The following is a 17,735-nucleotide window of genomic DNA, read 5'->3' on the forward strand; positions in this document are numbered from 1 at the left end:
GATTGCAGAAACAGTTGAGTCACAAGCACAGGAAGGTGACCACATCTATTGACAAGCATTACTCTCTTGATCCTACTCAATTCATAGAAAGTCTGTTATTTGATTCCTTGGGTCACCGGCCAGTGTGATTGTGGTGAATGACTCATTGACCACACAAGATAGGGATCGTTTTAATCTGTTTTCATCTTAGACCTTCATCTTTCTCCTTTACATATTGATGCTAATAAAGTTGTATGTTGCAACTTAAATTTGCTGAAGGATTTATAATTAGTTTTACTTGATTTTGTTTTAGTAACCATAACAAAAATATTTTCCTTTTATAGGAATAATGACTGGAGCCTTTTATTCAGTTTCAACCCTTCTAAACCAAATGATAGATTCTCATTATAAAGTAAGTTTCTTTAGAATTTCTTGTGAATGATTTTCCTTATTGATGTTTTATTTAAGGATTAGTACTTGGTTATATTATTGTTATAACTCAGCAGTAGCATTTTTGCCTAGGACTAGCAAAGATCTAGATCTGGTTAAACCGCTGAGCTGCTGAACTTGCTGACTGAAAGGTTCGAATCCAGGGAGAGCAGTGAGCTCCCACTGTTAGACCCAGCTTCTGCCAGCCAATGTGAATGGATCAATAGATGCCACTTCTGTGGGAAGGTAATGGTGCTCCATGCAGTCATGCTGGCCAAATGACCTTGGAGGTGTCTATGGACAACACCGGCTCTTCGGCTTAGAAATGGAGATGATCATCACCCCCCAGACTCAGACACGACTAGACTTAATGTCAGGGGAAACCTTTACCTTTACTAGCAAAGATCTGACTCAAGAATAAAATATTGCACACTAAAGGAATGGGTCAGTTATGGATTATTGATAGATATCAAATACATTATTTGGAAGCATTTCCTAGTAATAGGGAGGTCCGTCTTCTGGCTTCTGAGAACAACTTTTTTTGTTGTTTCCTAAGCATGTTAGACAACATCAGACTTTCCTTTTTATTGTTGTGGCCATATTTTACTTAATGATTCTCAGATCCTATCATTTCTGAGACAAAAGGATGAAAGAGAAAGAGACTGTGCATGCATATTTACTGTAGTAGATACAATATCGCTAATAGGTAATTCCACAATTATTTTATTCAAAGGGAGAAGAAGTGAATGCGGGAAGGATTGGCCTGACACTTGTGGTAGCTGGCATGGTAGGCTCAGTTATTTGTGGCTTATGGCTGGATCGCACTAAAACGTACAAGTAAGTTGGGAAGTGGGGAAATGGTTTGTTCTTTTTGTCGTAGTTACTGAGCTTAATTCCTGTGGCCGTAGGTCCTCTAGATGTTGTTGGACTGTGGCTCCCATCAGCCTTAAGTAGTGTAACATGGTGAGAGACATCTTTATGTGTGGTTGGGAATGAGCCTCACAATGACACTCATCCCTTGTTTAATCTGGTAATTCATGACCATGCAGACATCCTGCCCTGGTTCAGATTTTTTTTCTCAAGACTTCATACATTATATCTTATGAAACAGGAGCTGGCATCACAGCAAAGTTCCTCTTCCACCACCACCTTTTATGACTTCCTGTTGTATACAACCTTTATTTACTTTACTAAGCCAAGTGGCCAGTTACCATTTTGCCAGATATTACCAGTATGGCTGTAATTTAACAAGCAATGAAAATAATGCACCCCACCTCTTAAGCTAACTTTCTGAAGTTTGGATGCTGCTGAAAACTTCAGCAGAAGCCAGACTTGTGCGGCTCCCCTTCTAAGGAAATTTAAAGCCTTTTGTTAGAAGATAACCTCTCCTCTGTAATTAATTGCATTGTATTCTTTTGCTACAGCTTTTCTTAGGTTGAGTTTTTATATTATCTTGGTTAAGCATCTAATGAAACCTGAATGATAGAAAGACATACTACAGCTAACACACCACACTTGTGGTAGTTCTACAAGTGGCAGATTTGATAATTCATGGATTTGATTGATATGTTCTCTCTAGAGATCTCTGAGTCCTCCAATGTTACTCTGTGGTCAACTTCCACAGTCACGTTTGTGATAGAGTTGCACAGGAAGACCTGGAAAGTTCAGGGAGAACATTTTTATTGGCATTTATAGGTCTTACAATGTGATAGAATTGCATTAAAGGAACTAGATATTCCTACAGAAATTTTCTATTAGGTAAAAACATGTTTTTAAAATTTATAGTTTTCCCACTTTCTGGAGGTCCTAACCCCAGTGAGTAAAATTGCCAACTGTATTGTTATTTTACATAAGTAATATTGATAATGATAGTCTGTACAGAGACAGGAGATTGAAAGGTTGCATACTTCTATGTTTATAGTTCAAAGTGGTTTAATTAAAAGTATAGAAAATAATACAGATGACATTGGAATGGCTGTACTTTTTAATGTTAAGTTTGTGCTCTTTTCATAGGCAGACAACATTAATTGTGTATATCCTCTCTTTTGTGGGGATGATTGTATTTACATTCACCTTGGATTGTGGACACCTAATAGTCGTATTTGTGACTGGTGGAGCACTTGGGTAAGGATGCATAAAGTCTTAACAAAACATTCTGTCATTCTCTGGAGTAGCTTAAATTAGAAGCCTTTATTGTATAGTAGGTTTCTAGCAGAAAATGCATTTAGTGGAGAATGAATTTTCAGAACTGGATGTTAAGGCTGGTTTTTGTAAAGTACCAAGTACTATGTCTCCTTCTAATTGCAATAAATAGCGACAAATAATTGATTTTGATGTTTGGTCCTTAAGTGCTGTTGTTAATTTGAATTTTGGATATTTTCGACAGCTTCTTTATGACTGGTTACCTCCCCCTTGGATTTGAATTTGCTGTGGAAATCACATACCCAGAGCCAGAAGGCACCTCATCAGGGCTTTTGAATGCTTCAGCACAGGTATTAAGGGAATACTTCGTAAAGCATATTTACTGGAATAATTACTACTCAGAATAAAGCTCAGAGAGCTCACAGCCTTGTAACAAATTTATCTATTGCTTAAAAATACTGTGGATGCTTGACATAACTAGTCAAAATAAAGCATTTTTTGATCTCTCTAATATATTAGATTCCTTTTATAGCTTGCCACATCTTTGCTGATAATATTCAGATGCCACTGTGTATGTTCCATTTAAATTTGCATGAAAATATTTTTGATTTGCCCATAATTAGAGCAGTATCAAACTGGGGGATGAACCGAATATTGGCCATGAAATAGGTTTGTTTTTTTTTTTTTGCTAAGATTCACCAGCCTGCTCTAGTTTTTCTTTCCTCCACATCTGCCCTTTCTGCTTCGAATGCAATATAACATTACTCAGCTGTTTTCCCACTGGAATCTTAGGTGGGCTGTGGGGAATGCTTCCTTTTGCACTGTTGCACAGATCAGCAGAATGAGTAAATAACTCTGCTCCATCAGTGTAGTGCAAATATGCCTCTCCCAAGAGTAATGAGTAAATAGAAACCTATCAGTGTGTTATGGAGTGGGAGGGAGGAAAACTAGGATGAGGCAACAGTTTTTGTTGACAATGTTCTTAACAGAGACAATGATATTTGTATACATCATTTTTAAAACTTGGCCTTTCTGCCAAAAAGGCTCTCAGATCTTCTTTTGTAAAAATTGATTTTTAAAAAGCTAGGTAACCCTTGGCTTAAACTGAGTCTAAAACATATAATGCAAAGGGGGAAAAGATAAGAGAAAAAACAAATTGCTCTAGACACCAATTTGAAAATTCAGATAATGGCCAGTTTTAAATAGAGTTTGGGAAGGAGAGATGCCCCATGGAAGTGGTCTGTAATCACAGCCACCAAAGCCATACTGTAACATGAGCTCTGCAAACAAACATCTTACATTTCTTTTTTGTCATTGTCTAAACAATTATGAATCATCTAAATGAGAACCTTCTTGTATTTTAATTACAGATATTTGGAATAATCTTTACACTGATTCAAGGGAAACTCACTACAGATTACAATCCCCGTGCAGGAAACATTTTCCTCTTTGTATGGATGTTTATAGGTATCATTTTAACAGGTAACTAGTTAGATTTATATCAAATTAATGTAAACACATGCCTTGTTCCTACTGGAAAATTGTCAGTAATAAATAATTCCCCTTAAGGATTGGATTCATTTGTTAAATTTCTGTATCTTTTCATTTTAATCACTACAGCTTTTTGATAATTGTTTTTTTTTAAAAAAAACTTTATTAAGAGAGAATGGGTTTTGAGAATAGGAAACAGTAATAAAAACTACCTCAATTAATTTCCAGAAAGAACCTAAGGTTGGAGAAAATGAATACAGCTAATAGAACAATGGCTTGATTTCCTTTGACTTCGAAGGGGAAAATGGAAGTAGGCAGTAATCTAAAAGAGAGAGAGGGAACACTAGTCATGTTCAAGAGAAGGATATGATGAGAATGGGACCCAAGCAAATGTATAAGTGAGAACATTGAAGTGCTCCTTAGTTTTCCATTAGCAGAACATTTTAATAAAGAGAAATGTTTGGTAATGAAAGTAGTTTAATGGTTGTTGAAATAAAACACAGCATAACTGCAGAGAACCAGGTGGCCACTAGATTCTTCAGAATTCCAATAATGCCACAACCTAGCACACCTTTCATAATTTGAAAGTGGCAAATATTAAAACATAAGTTCACTCATTCTTGATTTTATGCATCCGTCTAACTTTTCTGTATTAATAAGAATTGTTGCTGTATAATTATTTTGCTAAATACATAGAAAGGGAAATCTGTATGTAAATGAACTTTCCCTGCAAAGTGCTTCAATTAGTTGAATAATTCAACCCTTGCTATCTCTAGTTTCTTCATATCGAAAGGCAGTGCACATGCTTTTTTCCAGTCCCTGTTCTAAGGCACTTCCCTTTCCCTATTTCTGATGTTGGTGAGTCCTTTCTAGCATATTGGACCATGTGCTATTAGTCTTTATCTGGAAGTTCCCTTAAAAACATTGTTTTGATAGTTATTTTTATATAGGGGTAGTCTATTGATTCAGAAGTAAGCAACCTTGTAAAGACTGAAAAACTTGCCCAGCAGAATTATTCACTGCATTGGAATTGATACAAAATTCTTTCTTTCTTTTAGCTTTAATCAAATCAGATTTGCGGAGGCACAATGTGAATTCAGGGATAAATGTTGATGCTAAATCTGTAAGTAGTTTTAATCTTTTAATTTGCTGGCATGATTAGCCACTAAATCTGACATGTGGTGTAAGACTATTAATGGTATTATGGCGCCCGTTGCTTCAAGAAACCAATTATGTTTGTCATTATTTTTAATGAAATAGTATATTTTTTTCAAGAAACCTCTATTCTCTTTTTTACTATTGGCCATTAATAGTCTCAAATCCAGTTGTTTTATTGTTATGTGTATTTGGAGTATCTATCATGTAATGGCTAGGTAGTGCCTGGGGCTCTTCATCTTCCTCCTCCTCTTCTTCTTCTTCTTCTTCATATATGAATTTTTATCAGTAATATCAAGTGGAACCTCACCAGGTATTAATAATTGATTGAATCAGCCCTCAACTGTATCTCTATTTTTCTTTCACAGACACCAGTTGATTCTAATACAGAAGATGGACTCAATAAAATTGTATCAAAAAGCCCATCTGAAACAAAAATTTAAACAGGACGATGCTAAAGTTCTGCAGTTTTCACATTATACCAAGTGGAAGTCGCCTTATGACAAGATTTGTATTCCTGAAGGTAGAGCCATAGCTACCAGCAATGATAATGCCACACAATTTCTCTATGTACTAAAAATGCACATACTCTACTGGGGACACATTTTTCAGTGATTATACTGGCAAGTTCCACCATGGTTTTAAAGAAAACATTCTTATCTTATTCCTGGAATCTGTGCATTTTCAAAACTATATGAGACCACTTTCAGTTCTATGACAACAATTCACAAATAGGTTGAGATTTAAAACAAAAGATTCACTCCCTGGATTTTTGGAACAGGCTTTTGGTGCACGTGAAGGGCTCCATTGAAAGTGTGGATTGACTTCTGCTTGTACTGACTTCTGTTTTGGAGCAAGTAGATGACCAGAGATGGACATGGCCCATGAAATGTGTGCATTGAATGGACTGCCATAAATTAAGGGAGTGTGTTTTTTAACTTGGATTTTTTTTTTATTGGAAGTGTTCACCTACCCTTTTGGTGGGAGGGTATGAGACCCAGCAAATTTTTGTGTTGTACTGTATATTTTATTTGTCATTTCTGTTTATTTTAAAAGGATTGCGGTTTATGAAAGTTGCAAATGCATATCAAAGACGTATATACATTTTATTTTATTCACGGGAAATACTTTACAGCCTGTTATTTTGAAAATAACAGACATATTGATCTGTGAGCAACAAAATCCCCAGAGTTACTTTTTTTTCTAACTTGTTTTTCTTTGCATTCTAAAAATGCATATTTTGTATCATGGGAATGACAAAGAAATATTTCCAAATCTTTCGAAGGCTTGTTCTGTTAGCTGCTCTCCACTTGTTCATGAATGTGTTTTAGCGAACAAGAAATGTTAGTGATTTGGCATTTTTGTGAAAAAAAATGCAAGAGCCCACAGTGGGTCTCTGCTGTTTCACCTAGTCATAGATATATGCAGATTTCTGTGCAATTTAGTGAATCATGTAACAGAAGAACCAGGACTCACTTCTAAGGCTTTGATGTACATTCCTTTTTGCAGTTAGGGGAACATGCCTGTGTGTGTGTGTGTTTGCTGTCTGGTGGAAGTTTGTGAGTTTTTATCTGTCTAGAAATATTAACTGTCTGTCTCCTAAATGTTCCTCCATCATGATATTCCTTTAGTGCAGTTTGCCTGGGAATAAATTATTATTAACCCTTACATTCCTTCTACCTTTAAAGGAAGAATGAAAGTGAAAAGTTTCTTTTCCTGAGCAAACCGATGCTGCTACTATTAATTATCAAGTCAGTAGGAACAATTTTTCTCCTGTTTGAAATGGAAGACAATTTTATTTTCTACAGTGAATTCTTCTGGTTTGATAATATACATTAGACATAGGCAAACTTCGGCCCTTCAGGTGTTTTGGACTTCGACTCCCACAATTCAACTCCCACAAAGGAAAGGGCCTCAGGCTTAAGGGAAGAGTTGTAGTTTTATAAGTCATTTCACCTTCTCTGTCAAAGAGTGCTGGTCCCTCATGAAACTGCGACTCCTAGGATTCCATAGCGTTGAACCATTGTAGTTAAAGTAATTTCACACTGTATTAATTCTACACTGTAGATTGACCCTTAAAGAGAAAAACCATGATCCAACTAAAATAGACTTCTGAAATCCTGAAACAGGACAAATCTCTGTTTTAAAAACCAGTTTGCCTGGGTTGCAGAGAAAATTCAGAATTTTTCTGAAATAACGCCTATTAAAATGTGTGTTTGTGTGTATGTTGAACCCTTCTTATGTAAGCAGTCATTTATTCATATTCAATAACTTCTCAAACTTTCCAGTGGGACCTGTGACCTGTTGCTAAGCACAGCTGCATCCTTACTCCATGACCTAAAGCAGGGTCCTCAAATTTTTTAAGCAGAGGGCCAAGTTACAATCCCTCAAACTGTTAGAGGGATGGATTATAATTTGAAAACAGCATGAATGAATTCCTATGTACACTGCACATATCTTTTTTGTAGTGCAAGAAACACTTTAAAACAATACAATAATTAAAATGAAGAACAAATAGAAACTGATTAGTATTTAAATGGGAAGTATGGGCCTGCTTTTGGCTGATGAGATAGGATTGTTGTTGTGGTGGTGGTGTGCTTTCAAGTCATTTCAGACTTAGGTTGATCCTGAGCAAGGGCTGGGTAAATGACCTTGGAGGGCCGTATCCAGTCCTCTGGCCTTAGTTTGAGGACCCCTGACCTAAAGGATATAGAAATTCAGGCAGTCCCTGAGTTACAAACATCTGACTTACAAATGAGTGAATTTCCCTGCTTTAGGGGTAGATTTCTCTCACTTCCTGTTGTCTCACCCCTGTTCTTAACTATGAATCATTTGTAAGTCAGATTTTCCCAATGATAATGGGAAAAGGTGTCTTTACTGACGTTTTCTCACCAATCCTTGTTTCCACAACAAGACATTTTTTTTCCAAAATCAATTATTACAGGGTCAGAAAATGAGGTGAAATCTTCTGAACAGGGGCACAGACAGCAAAACAAACACTACAAGGGTGTTAACCCTTCCCGAAAGCCACCACCACCACCACCTCCTATATATATATATATATGGCTAGAGTTCTACTTTATAAATGTACATGTTCCAACTTAGTATTGACCTGCTGCTAAAAATGCTGTTAGTTCAGTAGTCACTAGCACTAACTTCCTCAGTATACTTCAGGTTGATCCTATGTCAGAATATAGTAAGGCTGACATTTAGGTCACACTGTCTATGTTTGTTAAATATTATACCTCGGATATGAAAGCTTGTTCTGATGCCTAATTTAAAAGGGCTGTTCTCACTGATGCTCCTGAATCATCTTCAAAGTTTCTTTAAATGCTGAGCTGCAGAGAGATTCTGAAAAAAGGCTCATCTGACCACATGGTTGAGTAGAAAAAACTAAACAAGGTGTTTGCGCAGCATCTCAAAACATGTATACAGAATATTAATCTGTTTGCTCAAAGTAAACTCTAGTGCTGTGTCTAGAGCTCTAGAAGTTTCTATATGCTCTTTTGATATTGTACAGTGCACATAACTTACTGGTGAGCCATTAATACCCTGATATATGAGCATATTCACATTTTAGATTTGTCTCCCTTCCTAATTTTTAAGAAGTATTTAGCTTCAGTTATTCAGGTCATAGCCAGTGCCTAACGATGCACTGTCTCCTTTAGCACACATTATGTGCAAGTATTCATCCATTTATGTGCAGCTGGATGTCAACAAGTTTTTAAAAACCCTTGCCCAAATCTGGTTATACATGTTCAGTATCTTGAATACAGCTAGTCTAGAATAGAAGGGACCAACCTCCTTACCCCTTTGTCCTACTTGTAATGTGGATTTTAGGGCTTAAAGAGATGTTGGATTCCTTTTTTTACAGTATTCAGTTCATAGTTTAGAGACCTTAATCCTTTTAAGTCTCCTGTTTCTTTCCAAAGTGCAAAATTACTCCTTACAAACTGTAAAACTCTAAATATATTTGACATGGCAGAAGGCCTGCTGGGGTTTTAAAAACAAGGCAGCCTTATAATGAGGGCTTAATTGCAGCTCAGATGGATTGATTCTGAAATAAGACGATGTAGGTCTTAGTCTGGGCTTTGGCCAGATACCACCAAATTGTATTCCTGGTCATTGTGTTGTCGAAGGCTTTCATGGCCGGAATCACTGGGTTGTTGTAGGTTTTTTGGGCTGTATGACCATGTTCTAGAAGCATTCTCTCCTGACATTTTGCCTGCATCTATGGCAGGCATCCTCAGAGGTTGTGAGGTTGCCACAGATGCAGGCGAAACGTCAGGAGAGAATGTTTCTAGAATATGGGCAAACAGCCCAAAAAACCTACAACAACCTATTCCTGGTCAAATTAAACATAAAGTATGGAGAGGTGCTTTGCAAGTTTTAACTAACAAATTGTCTTGCATAGTGTTGGTCAACTGGTAAGTGTGCATTTGAAGCATCCCTTATAGTTTTCATTTTTTTTTAGCCCTGAGAGAATCTAAAGAGAAATGAAATGAACCAAAAATATGCTTAGTCTCTCATATAACAGAATTTGATCAAGCCCAAAACTTGCTGGTATGTACAGTGGGTTCCTACTGATTTGGGGAGGGGAGAACACAAAATTTCCACATAGTTTGAACACTGTAGGATCTGAATCCTATGTATCAATTCTTATGTGGTAAGATTCCTGATCATTTGACTGACTTGGCTTCCTCAATTGGGGTCAGCTTACATGCAGAATCATGTTATTTTAAATAGAACAGTGAATCCTGATCTTTACACTGATGTTTAGGATCAGTCATGCTCTGTCACTGTTTGAGATTTATCTTCTCACTCTGAGAATTCAGGCTCCTTTACTAGAATTGATCCTTCTCAAATTGGCATATTCTTTATTATGTAATCATGTGAGGCCATTTTCTATGTCCTTCACCCTCTTATCTCCCCAAATTTTGGCTTCAAAAATAGTTACTTCCACCTTGGGGATGGGATGTGGATTAATTGGTCATTTGAAGATGGAGAGCTTATTTTGGTATGGAAAATAGAAACTACCTTTCAGTTTCTGTTTTGAAAAAAGGCCTCCATGATCCTAAAAGTGATGGGGAGATGGTCCAAAATGACCAGTTGTCCCTGGAGGTTTTACAATATGCCATTTTCCCAAAAGCGTAGTATAGTCTGGATGTAGAGTGTGGAAGCTCTTCCTGACCCTTGAATGTTGCCCAGCCATACTTTAGATTATTAGTGTTGTGGTTTAATTCTTAGTATATATCCTTGATATGCTGTATTCCCAGTAAGGTTTTTTTTCATGTCAGAAGCAATTTGAGAAACTGCAGGTTAACTGTTACATAGTTTTAAATAATTTTAACATCCACAATATCAGTTATACTGTAGACCCTTAGTGAACTGAACATGTGACCTGCATAACTTCATTTGTGTCTTTTTAGACTTGTTTACTGCTCTGTATGCTCAAAATGAACAAACCTTGAAATTGCTTCTTAATGTTCTTTGCAAATGTTGACTATTATGTTTTCTCCCAAGCTGACCTCATTTTGGAGCAAGTGTGTGATATGTGTGCAAGCCTGGGAGACAGAACCGCCTTTGCAAAAGTCTGCAGTAGTACCTGCAATTTCGACAGTATGTGTAGGATTTCTGTGGCTCTGTATTTTTTACCATTACCTAGACATAATCACATTTTTAAATTGTGCGTTATGAAATGCACATTTTCCCTGATGAAAATGTAAGTGCCTCCTCTGTTAATGCTTTTATTCAGTATAATATTTCCTTTAGATGTTACTGGACTATAAATCCTATTGTTCCTTAATATTGACTATGCTGGTTTGGGTCATTCAAAATGGTAACCCCTCTTATAGAGAGCTGCATGATTCCAACCCTGCTCTAAACTAATGTTTCTGCCTTATAATTTGTCTTGGAGATGAAGGAGGGCAGGAAACTTTGATTTTCTGTGCAATGCTATGCCAGTTACATTGTCAGGGTTTCCACTGAGCCAACAGAAAGCCTACATGTACATCTAGGTTAAATATTATTTCTGTGACCCATTCATTCATTAATCAACATTGTTTGTGGATCTTGTTTTGAAAAGGTTCCAAATCCATCTAACAAATTTTATAGGAATCGAAAAAACACGCTGTGGATATGCATTCTTTTGCTCTAAAATGCACCTTGTACCAAAGTGTTTGTATACATTTTGATAGCTTTGATCTGTACATGATATTTTACTCCTAGCCAACAATGTGCTGCCACCTATAACTCATTTTTCATTTTGTTTTTATTTGGTACCTTTTTGGAAACAAACTCCACATTTGTTTCAAGACTATCTTGGCTCATGCCATGTTATCCTGTTTGTTAGGCCACTGTTATTAACATGTACTACAGATGTCTTTCCAAATATTAATGTATTTGCCAACCTGATTTTATAACTGCGGAAGGCTCTTCAGCACTGACAGCAAAATGAACTCTTGGATCCGCCTCTCTTCTGACAGTGCAATGGCACAAGGACAGATTAAACCAAATCTGGACCCTAAGTTCTTACAACATGTTTACTAGTGTATTTTATAGAGTTAGATAGAACTAATGCAATCCTGGAATGTCTTAAAATAGTTGCCTCTGATCAAGTTTGTAAACTCAGTTTCAGTTGCTTTAGCCAATTTTATGTGTCCTGTCTTTGACTATCTGAAAGTGGAAATGATGCCATTTTCTTTGCTGATGCTCCTTGTGGGTCATGTGGATGTGAATGGGAAAACATGACTCTTGAAATGACGATAATCTGGGTAGGCAAAATGGAATCCTCCAAATGTTATTGGACTCTAGCATTTCTCAGCATTTAATATCCTGGCTAGAGGACAAGGGCTGATGTGCATTGCAGTCCAAGCATTTTGGAGGGTTGCATTTTGGCTTGCCATCAATGATACCTCTCTGTAAATGGGTGCTGTGTTTCACTAATTATTCCAAGTACGTTATTTTTTAAAAAATGAAAGAGGAACCATATTCTCATTGCTGCTGTCATATCTTCACTGGGCATATTTCCCACCATCACTGTGATATTTTAAAATTTGCTGTAAACAACTGACTATTTTTTAGAAAATTACTCTTTTTAATAGCTCTCTTTTGAATTAGCAAACCATATCGCAATCCAACGTTTACTCATTTTTCTAAAGGCATGCTATTCAGCATTATCTGCCTGCTACTTTGAAGACATAAAATAACTCGTGGTCCATTCACACTATATCATTACGGAGTGATATTCCATTTTAACTCTCACGATAGCTGCCTAGGGAATCCAGGGATATGCAGTTTAGAGAAGATCAGTTAGAGTGTTCAACCAGAGAGCTATGGTGCCTGACCGAACTACAAATCCCAGGATTCCATTCGATGTTGATCTGGTATTTAAAATGACATCATATTGCTATATGCGTAATGTGGAAGTGCCCTTTTTTCTAGATGGCACCAAGCTGCACTATGTACCATCTGTTTGCACGTGATTTCATTTTCAGATATCCCTCCAAGCCCTCCAAGACCTTGATGGTTAGAAACATGTTAAGGCACACACAATTGCCAAATTTAAGGTCTGGCTTTTGATCTGCATATTGGATATATTTTGATACAATAATAATACAAAAGAAGTCTTTGTTATCAGTCACTAGTCTCCCTGTAAGATAATCTCCCAGAGTTTAATTTTGCATTTGTAATGGTGATCAAAGGACCCCTAGTGGTGCAGCGAGTTAAGCCGCTGAGCTGCTGAATTTACTGACCAGAAGGTTGGAAGTTTGAATCCAGGGAGCAGGGTGAGCTCCCGCTGTTAGCTCCCGCTGTTAGCTTCTGCCAACCTAGCAGTTTGAAAACATGCAAATGTGAGTAGATCAATAGGTACCACTTTGGCGGGAAGGTAACGCCACTCCATGCAGTCATGCCAGTCACTTGACCTTGGAGGTGTCTACGGACAACGCCGGCTCTTTGGCTTAGAAATTGAGATGAGCACCCCCACCCCCAGAATCGGACATGACTAGACCTAATGTCAGGGGAAACCTTTACCTTTAATGATGATTAAGAACAGCTAAGAGTTTTCACTTAAAAGTAGAGCTGTCTTGTAATGGAGTCTCTCCAGGCCTGCATTTTAGACTTGTGACTGTAGGAAGGAGCAAAATGACCATGAAAGGGTTTCAGTGGAACCCCATCATCAAATGGGAAGATAGGATCTTAGATACTTCTTAGTCAGTCCTAGTCTTTAACCAGCTTCCTCTTTTATTGGAACTCTAGTCTTGGAGCAGAGAGAAAAGGCATTTTGTGTTAGTGGGAGCACATATAAACCTGATGAATCTACAATCTTTTTGGGCTCCAACTACATTCCCAGCTTGGTGGGATTTAGTTTAGCCCCAAACTGGTCTACATGCATTGTTTCCAGTGGGAAGGGGTTGAATTATATTTCAGAAAGAACAATAGCTTCCTCCACTTTTTTCCCCTTAGAGACAAGAGACCAGGAGGCTTTTGGACAGAATTTGAGTGTCTTTTCATTAGACCTTCAGTTCCCTTAGGTTTGTGTGCTAAAATATAAATAAAAGTATGTAATATTTTAGATCTGGGAAGGGGTATAATAGTAACTACAGACCTAGTGAGACCCAACCACTGCAGAGTTGTTATAATGACCATAGTTTTTTTTGCTATGTCTCAGATCCATGAGCTCCATAATTGAGATGGTTACAAGTCAGCAAATGACAAATTAAAAAATAAATATATCCTTGTCTTCTTGAATGTATTTGAACTGTAACTCATTTTTGTATTGTTTGTACTTGCCAATATTGGGGGTATCTCTATTGCTGTACTACTAAATAAAAGTCTTGTGGAAAGAGTGCCGTTTGATTTTTGGCTATATATGTTTTTCCTAAAGTGTTGTTTTGAATTTGAAGTGATTTCTTCTGTCTTTTGTTTGCATGGTGTTAGGAAATTTTATTTCAGTTATCATGGGCAACAGGTGTCTCCACTAGAATGGACATAAACAACTTACTAGATTTCTAAAATAGAGTTACTAACAGCAAAAATTACCATCCTATTACGAATTCATGTCAAAAGATTATACTCAAGTGTGCAAAAGATTTGTTACATAGTTCTCATCTTAATTAAGGATGCATATTCTTCCAGAGCAGGGATGGAAAATCTATAACCCTGCCTTTGAAAAACTAAATTCCAACTCCCAGCGTTCTTGACTGCACATTGGCTGCAGCAACTGAGTATTGGAATCTGGAGGTTTTTCAGTTTCCCACTCTTGTATTAGAATTAATGTAGTTAAGTTTCTCATTCAACAGGTTGCACTCTATGTATGGAAATATCACAAGGAGTATCCTGGTATAGTATTAAATGATCAAATTTTCAGTATAAGTAATTTCATTTGGAGGGGCATGAAAACTAAAAAGTTATGTTGTGTTTTCTATTCTTCAGAATGTTCAGGAGTGCCACTTTTCAAATGCATTATGCCTCACATAGGAATGTTGACAGAATTATAATATGGATATTTATTGTTTATGTGCTTGCCAAGATATACTACTTTTTAGGAGGGGTTTCAAGAGTACATACAGGGATATCAGGGATATTTTTGATAGTCACCCATCTTGCCATTGACAAAACTCGTATCTGTTTAGTTTCTCATTGCACTGAGTCAGTGGTGCCCTCTGCATTAGTAGTTAATCAAGAGTAGAGAGACACGTCTTTTTAGAAGAAAGTGCACAGACTCCATTGCAAAGTGTTAAGGATAACGTGACCACTAGGTTAGCTGCTATGACACCCCCCCCCCCCCCCGGGGTTGAGAAGGGTGGTGTAAAAATGCTGTAAAATAAATAAATAAATGTACCTGGTAGTACAATGTGCTAAACCCTTGTGCCGGCAGGACTCCTGACCAGTAGATCAGCAGTTCAAATCCGGGGAGAGCGGGTTGAGCTCCCTGTCAGCTCCAGCTCCTATTCAGGGACATGAGAGAAGCCTCCCACAAGGATACTAAAACATCAAACATCCGGGTGTCCCCTGGGCAACTTCCTTGCAGACGGCCAATTCTCTCACTCCAGAAGTAACTTGCAGTTTCTCAAGTCACTCCTGACATGAAAAAACAAAGTTGTACTTGGATATGCTACTAGAAAACTACAGGTTACATTCCGTTCTTGAATGGAAACAGTGCCAATCTGTTGGAATAAATATTGGGAGAGAATCCTATTGCATATGAAAGACCATGAAATGCAAGTAATACAGTCTGCGATAGCCCTGTGCTTTATATAGAAATATCTCAGATTGTACTTCTTGTATTTCATGGCCTTCTGGCGCTGCTTCCCATGTTCCCATGGGTGAATACCTGACAACTGAGGATATTTCTGTGTGCATCTGGGCTCTGGTTTATAAAAGCTTACACAGCTATAAATGTTAGCCTGAAGTGATACATGGCTGCTCTCATGGGGTCCACTATTATATTTATTTATCATGTCAGAAGTAGGTTGAGGGCATAGTTAAAATGCATTTAAAACCAGAAAGAAAAATAACTTGGCATTATGCTAAATGTTCTTTGACCAGAAGCTGGCCACTTGGAGTGCCTCTGTTGTCACTCTGGGGATATGAGAGAAGCCTCCCTGCAGGACTGTAACATATCCAAGCATTCCCTGGGCAATGTCTTCGTAGATGGCTGATTATTTCATACCAGAAGCGATTTGCAGCATGGGATCCACTGCTTCTGACTAATGAGAAGAACCTTTTTAGGTTGAAAGGAGTTGACAGATAGGGCTAATATCACTTGATGGATAAAGTTATGAGACTAAATTTAATCTTAGTTTCAGATAAAAGTTTTATATGTTTTTTCATGAATACATTTGGCCGTTTTGATGCCTGGCACTTCTAGACTACACTCTGATGTTATTCAGCTCCACGTGTTCTGGTTTTCATTAGTGAAATGTTGGGTATGGTCCTAAGCAGAGAGCCAGTGTGGTGTTGTGACTTGAGCGTTGGTCTACAACTCTGGAGACAAGGGTTTGAAAGCCTCACTTAGCTGTGGAAAGCTATAGTATGATTTTGGGTGAGTCGCACACTCTCAGCCCCAGAAAAATGTACCAGTATTATAATTTCACTTAATTGGAAATGACTTGCAGGCACACAACAGCATCTGAAGGATGAAGACATCCAGTCCTTGTGGGCTAAGATTTCAGTTGAACCTTTCTGCTGTAGGGTTCTCTTAGTGGGGATTTTAGAGACAAATCTAAGTGCAAGCTAATTATTTTGATTTTTTAAGACAACTTGAGACTGTGTAGATGTGTGGAGACAAGTCTATTTCTGCAGACACCCTTCTTTTCCCATTTCTAGGGGATTTTTTTCATGCCAATTCTCTTTGAATATCTTAAATGAAAAAAAATCATACATTTTAGTATATATTTTAGACACTTGAATGGACGCGGGACAACGTTGACTAGAATGGATCCATGCACATTTTAAAATGTACTTATAACGTCTTGTGGTGTGTTTTTCAAACATGTAGATGCTATTTTTTCCTCTGTGGGGTGTACTGCAAGCCTGAATATTGGCAGACTTTTGACTCCTCAGCTGGATCTGTTTTTGTTCTTACAAAGTTCATATGAGAGAGATCTGTAAAAAAGCAAAATCTAACAGAATCAGAGATAGCTTGCACATCCTTAGAGATAATTCTCTTAAATTTCAGTAGAGGGAGACCTCTGCTGTTAGTTCTGTGCACTTGTTGGATCCTTTCAAAATATGTTGACTATAAGTCTCTATGAATGTGTGCACACACTTGTGTGTGTAGTGACCCCATGTATATCATAGGGTTTTCTTAGGCAAGGCATACTCAGAGGTGGTTTCTTCAAATATAGTCTACAACATTTGGTATTTGTTCATGTCCAATCAGCCAAAATGTCTTACTGTAATGTAAGTGAAATTATTGATAAGCCAATTCATACCACTTTAAAACCTAGGTTGAAATATGCAGCACATTGAGTTTTGCTGGTCTATAACTCTATGCCTTCCTCACCATTAATTATATTAGCTAGGGCTGCTGGGACAAACAGTCCACAACACTGGAAGAATACAATGGGCAAAATATTACAGCATATCTCAACAGCAACACAAGGCTGGGAATTCTTAAGAAAACGGCACAATTGAACTGATGGTTCTGCTTATAAAAGATTAAATATTGGGAAAATATTGATTTGTAAGATACAAAAATTAAATATAACAAAAAAGAGGGAGTGTGGCTAAATTGACACTGAAAGAAAAATGATAGAATGGTGCATATTTTTAAAATATAACATGCCATTTTACAGATGTCTTAACTTCATTAAAAATTCCCTGCACACTGGGAAGAATTGTGATTTCAAGGTTGAGGGCATTTTCTGATGCGAATCACAGTTGTTCAATGCACACTAGTCATGGCAAACGTATCACCTGGTGCAGGCCCATAGCCAGGATTTCGTTTCGCGGGGGGGGGGGGGGGGCTGAATTTTTTTCAGAGGGGTGATTTGGGGGGGGGGGGTCTGAGTTTCGGGGGGGGGGGGGGTCTG

At 37.6% G+C, this 17,735-nt stretch overlaps 1 protein-coding gene across 1 annotated transcript in view; it reads left to right on the plus strand.

Moving 5' to 3' along the window:
* Positions 1-14,045, plus strand: part of FLVCR1 (FLVCR choline and heme transporter 1) — a 21,018-nt gene extending 6,973 nt beyond the window's left edge. The window contains exons 4-10 of the mRNA XM_060754300.2: positions 324-391; positions 1,142-1,245; positions 2,422-2,532; positions 2,795-2,900; positions 3,921-4,032; positions 5,100-5,164; positions 5,565-14,045. Of these exons, the coding sequence (XP_060610283.2) occupies positions 324-391; positions 1,142-1,245; positions 2,422-2,532; positions 2,795-2,900; positions 3,921-4,032; positions 5,100-5,164; positions 5,565-5,639 (641 nt within the window). The 3' untranslated portion in view covers positions 5,640-14,045. The remainder of the gene's footprint in view (positions 1-323; positions 392-1,141; positions 1,246-2,421; positions 2,533-2,794; positions 2,901-3,920; positions 4,033-5,099; positions 5,165-5,564) is intronic.
* Positions 14,046-17,735: the final 3,690 nt, after the last annotated feature.

This window comes from Anolis sagrei, chromosome 1 (genome assembly GCF_037176765.1).
Source record: "Anolis sagrei isolate rAnoSag1 chromosome 1, rAnoSag1.mat, whole genome shotgun sequence".
NCBI lineage: Eukaryota > Metazoa > Chordata > Lepidosauria > Squamata > Dactyloidae > Anolis > Anolis sagrei.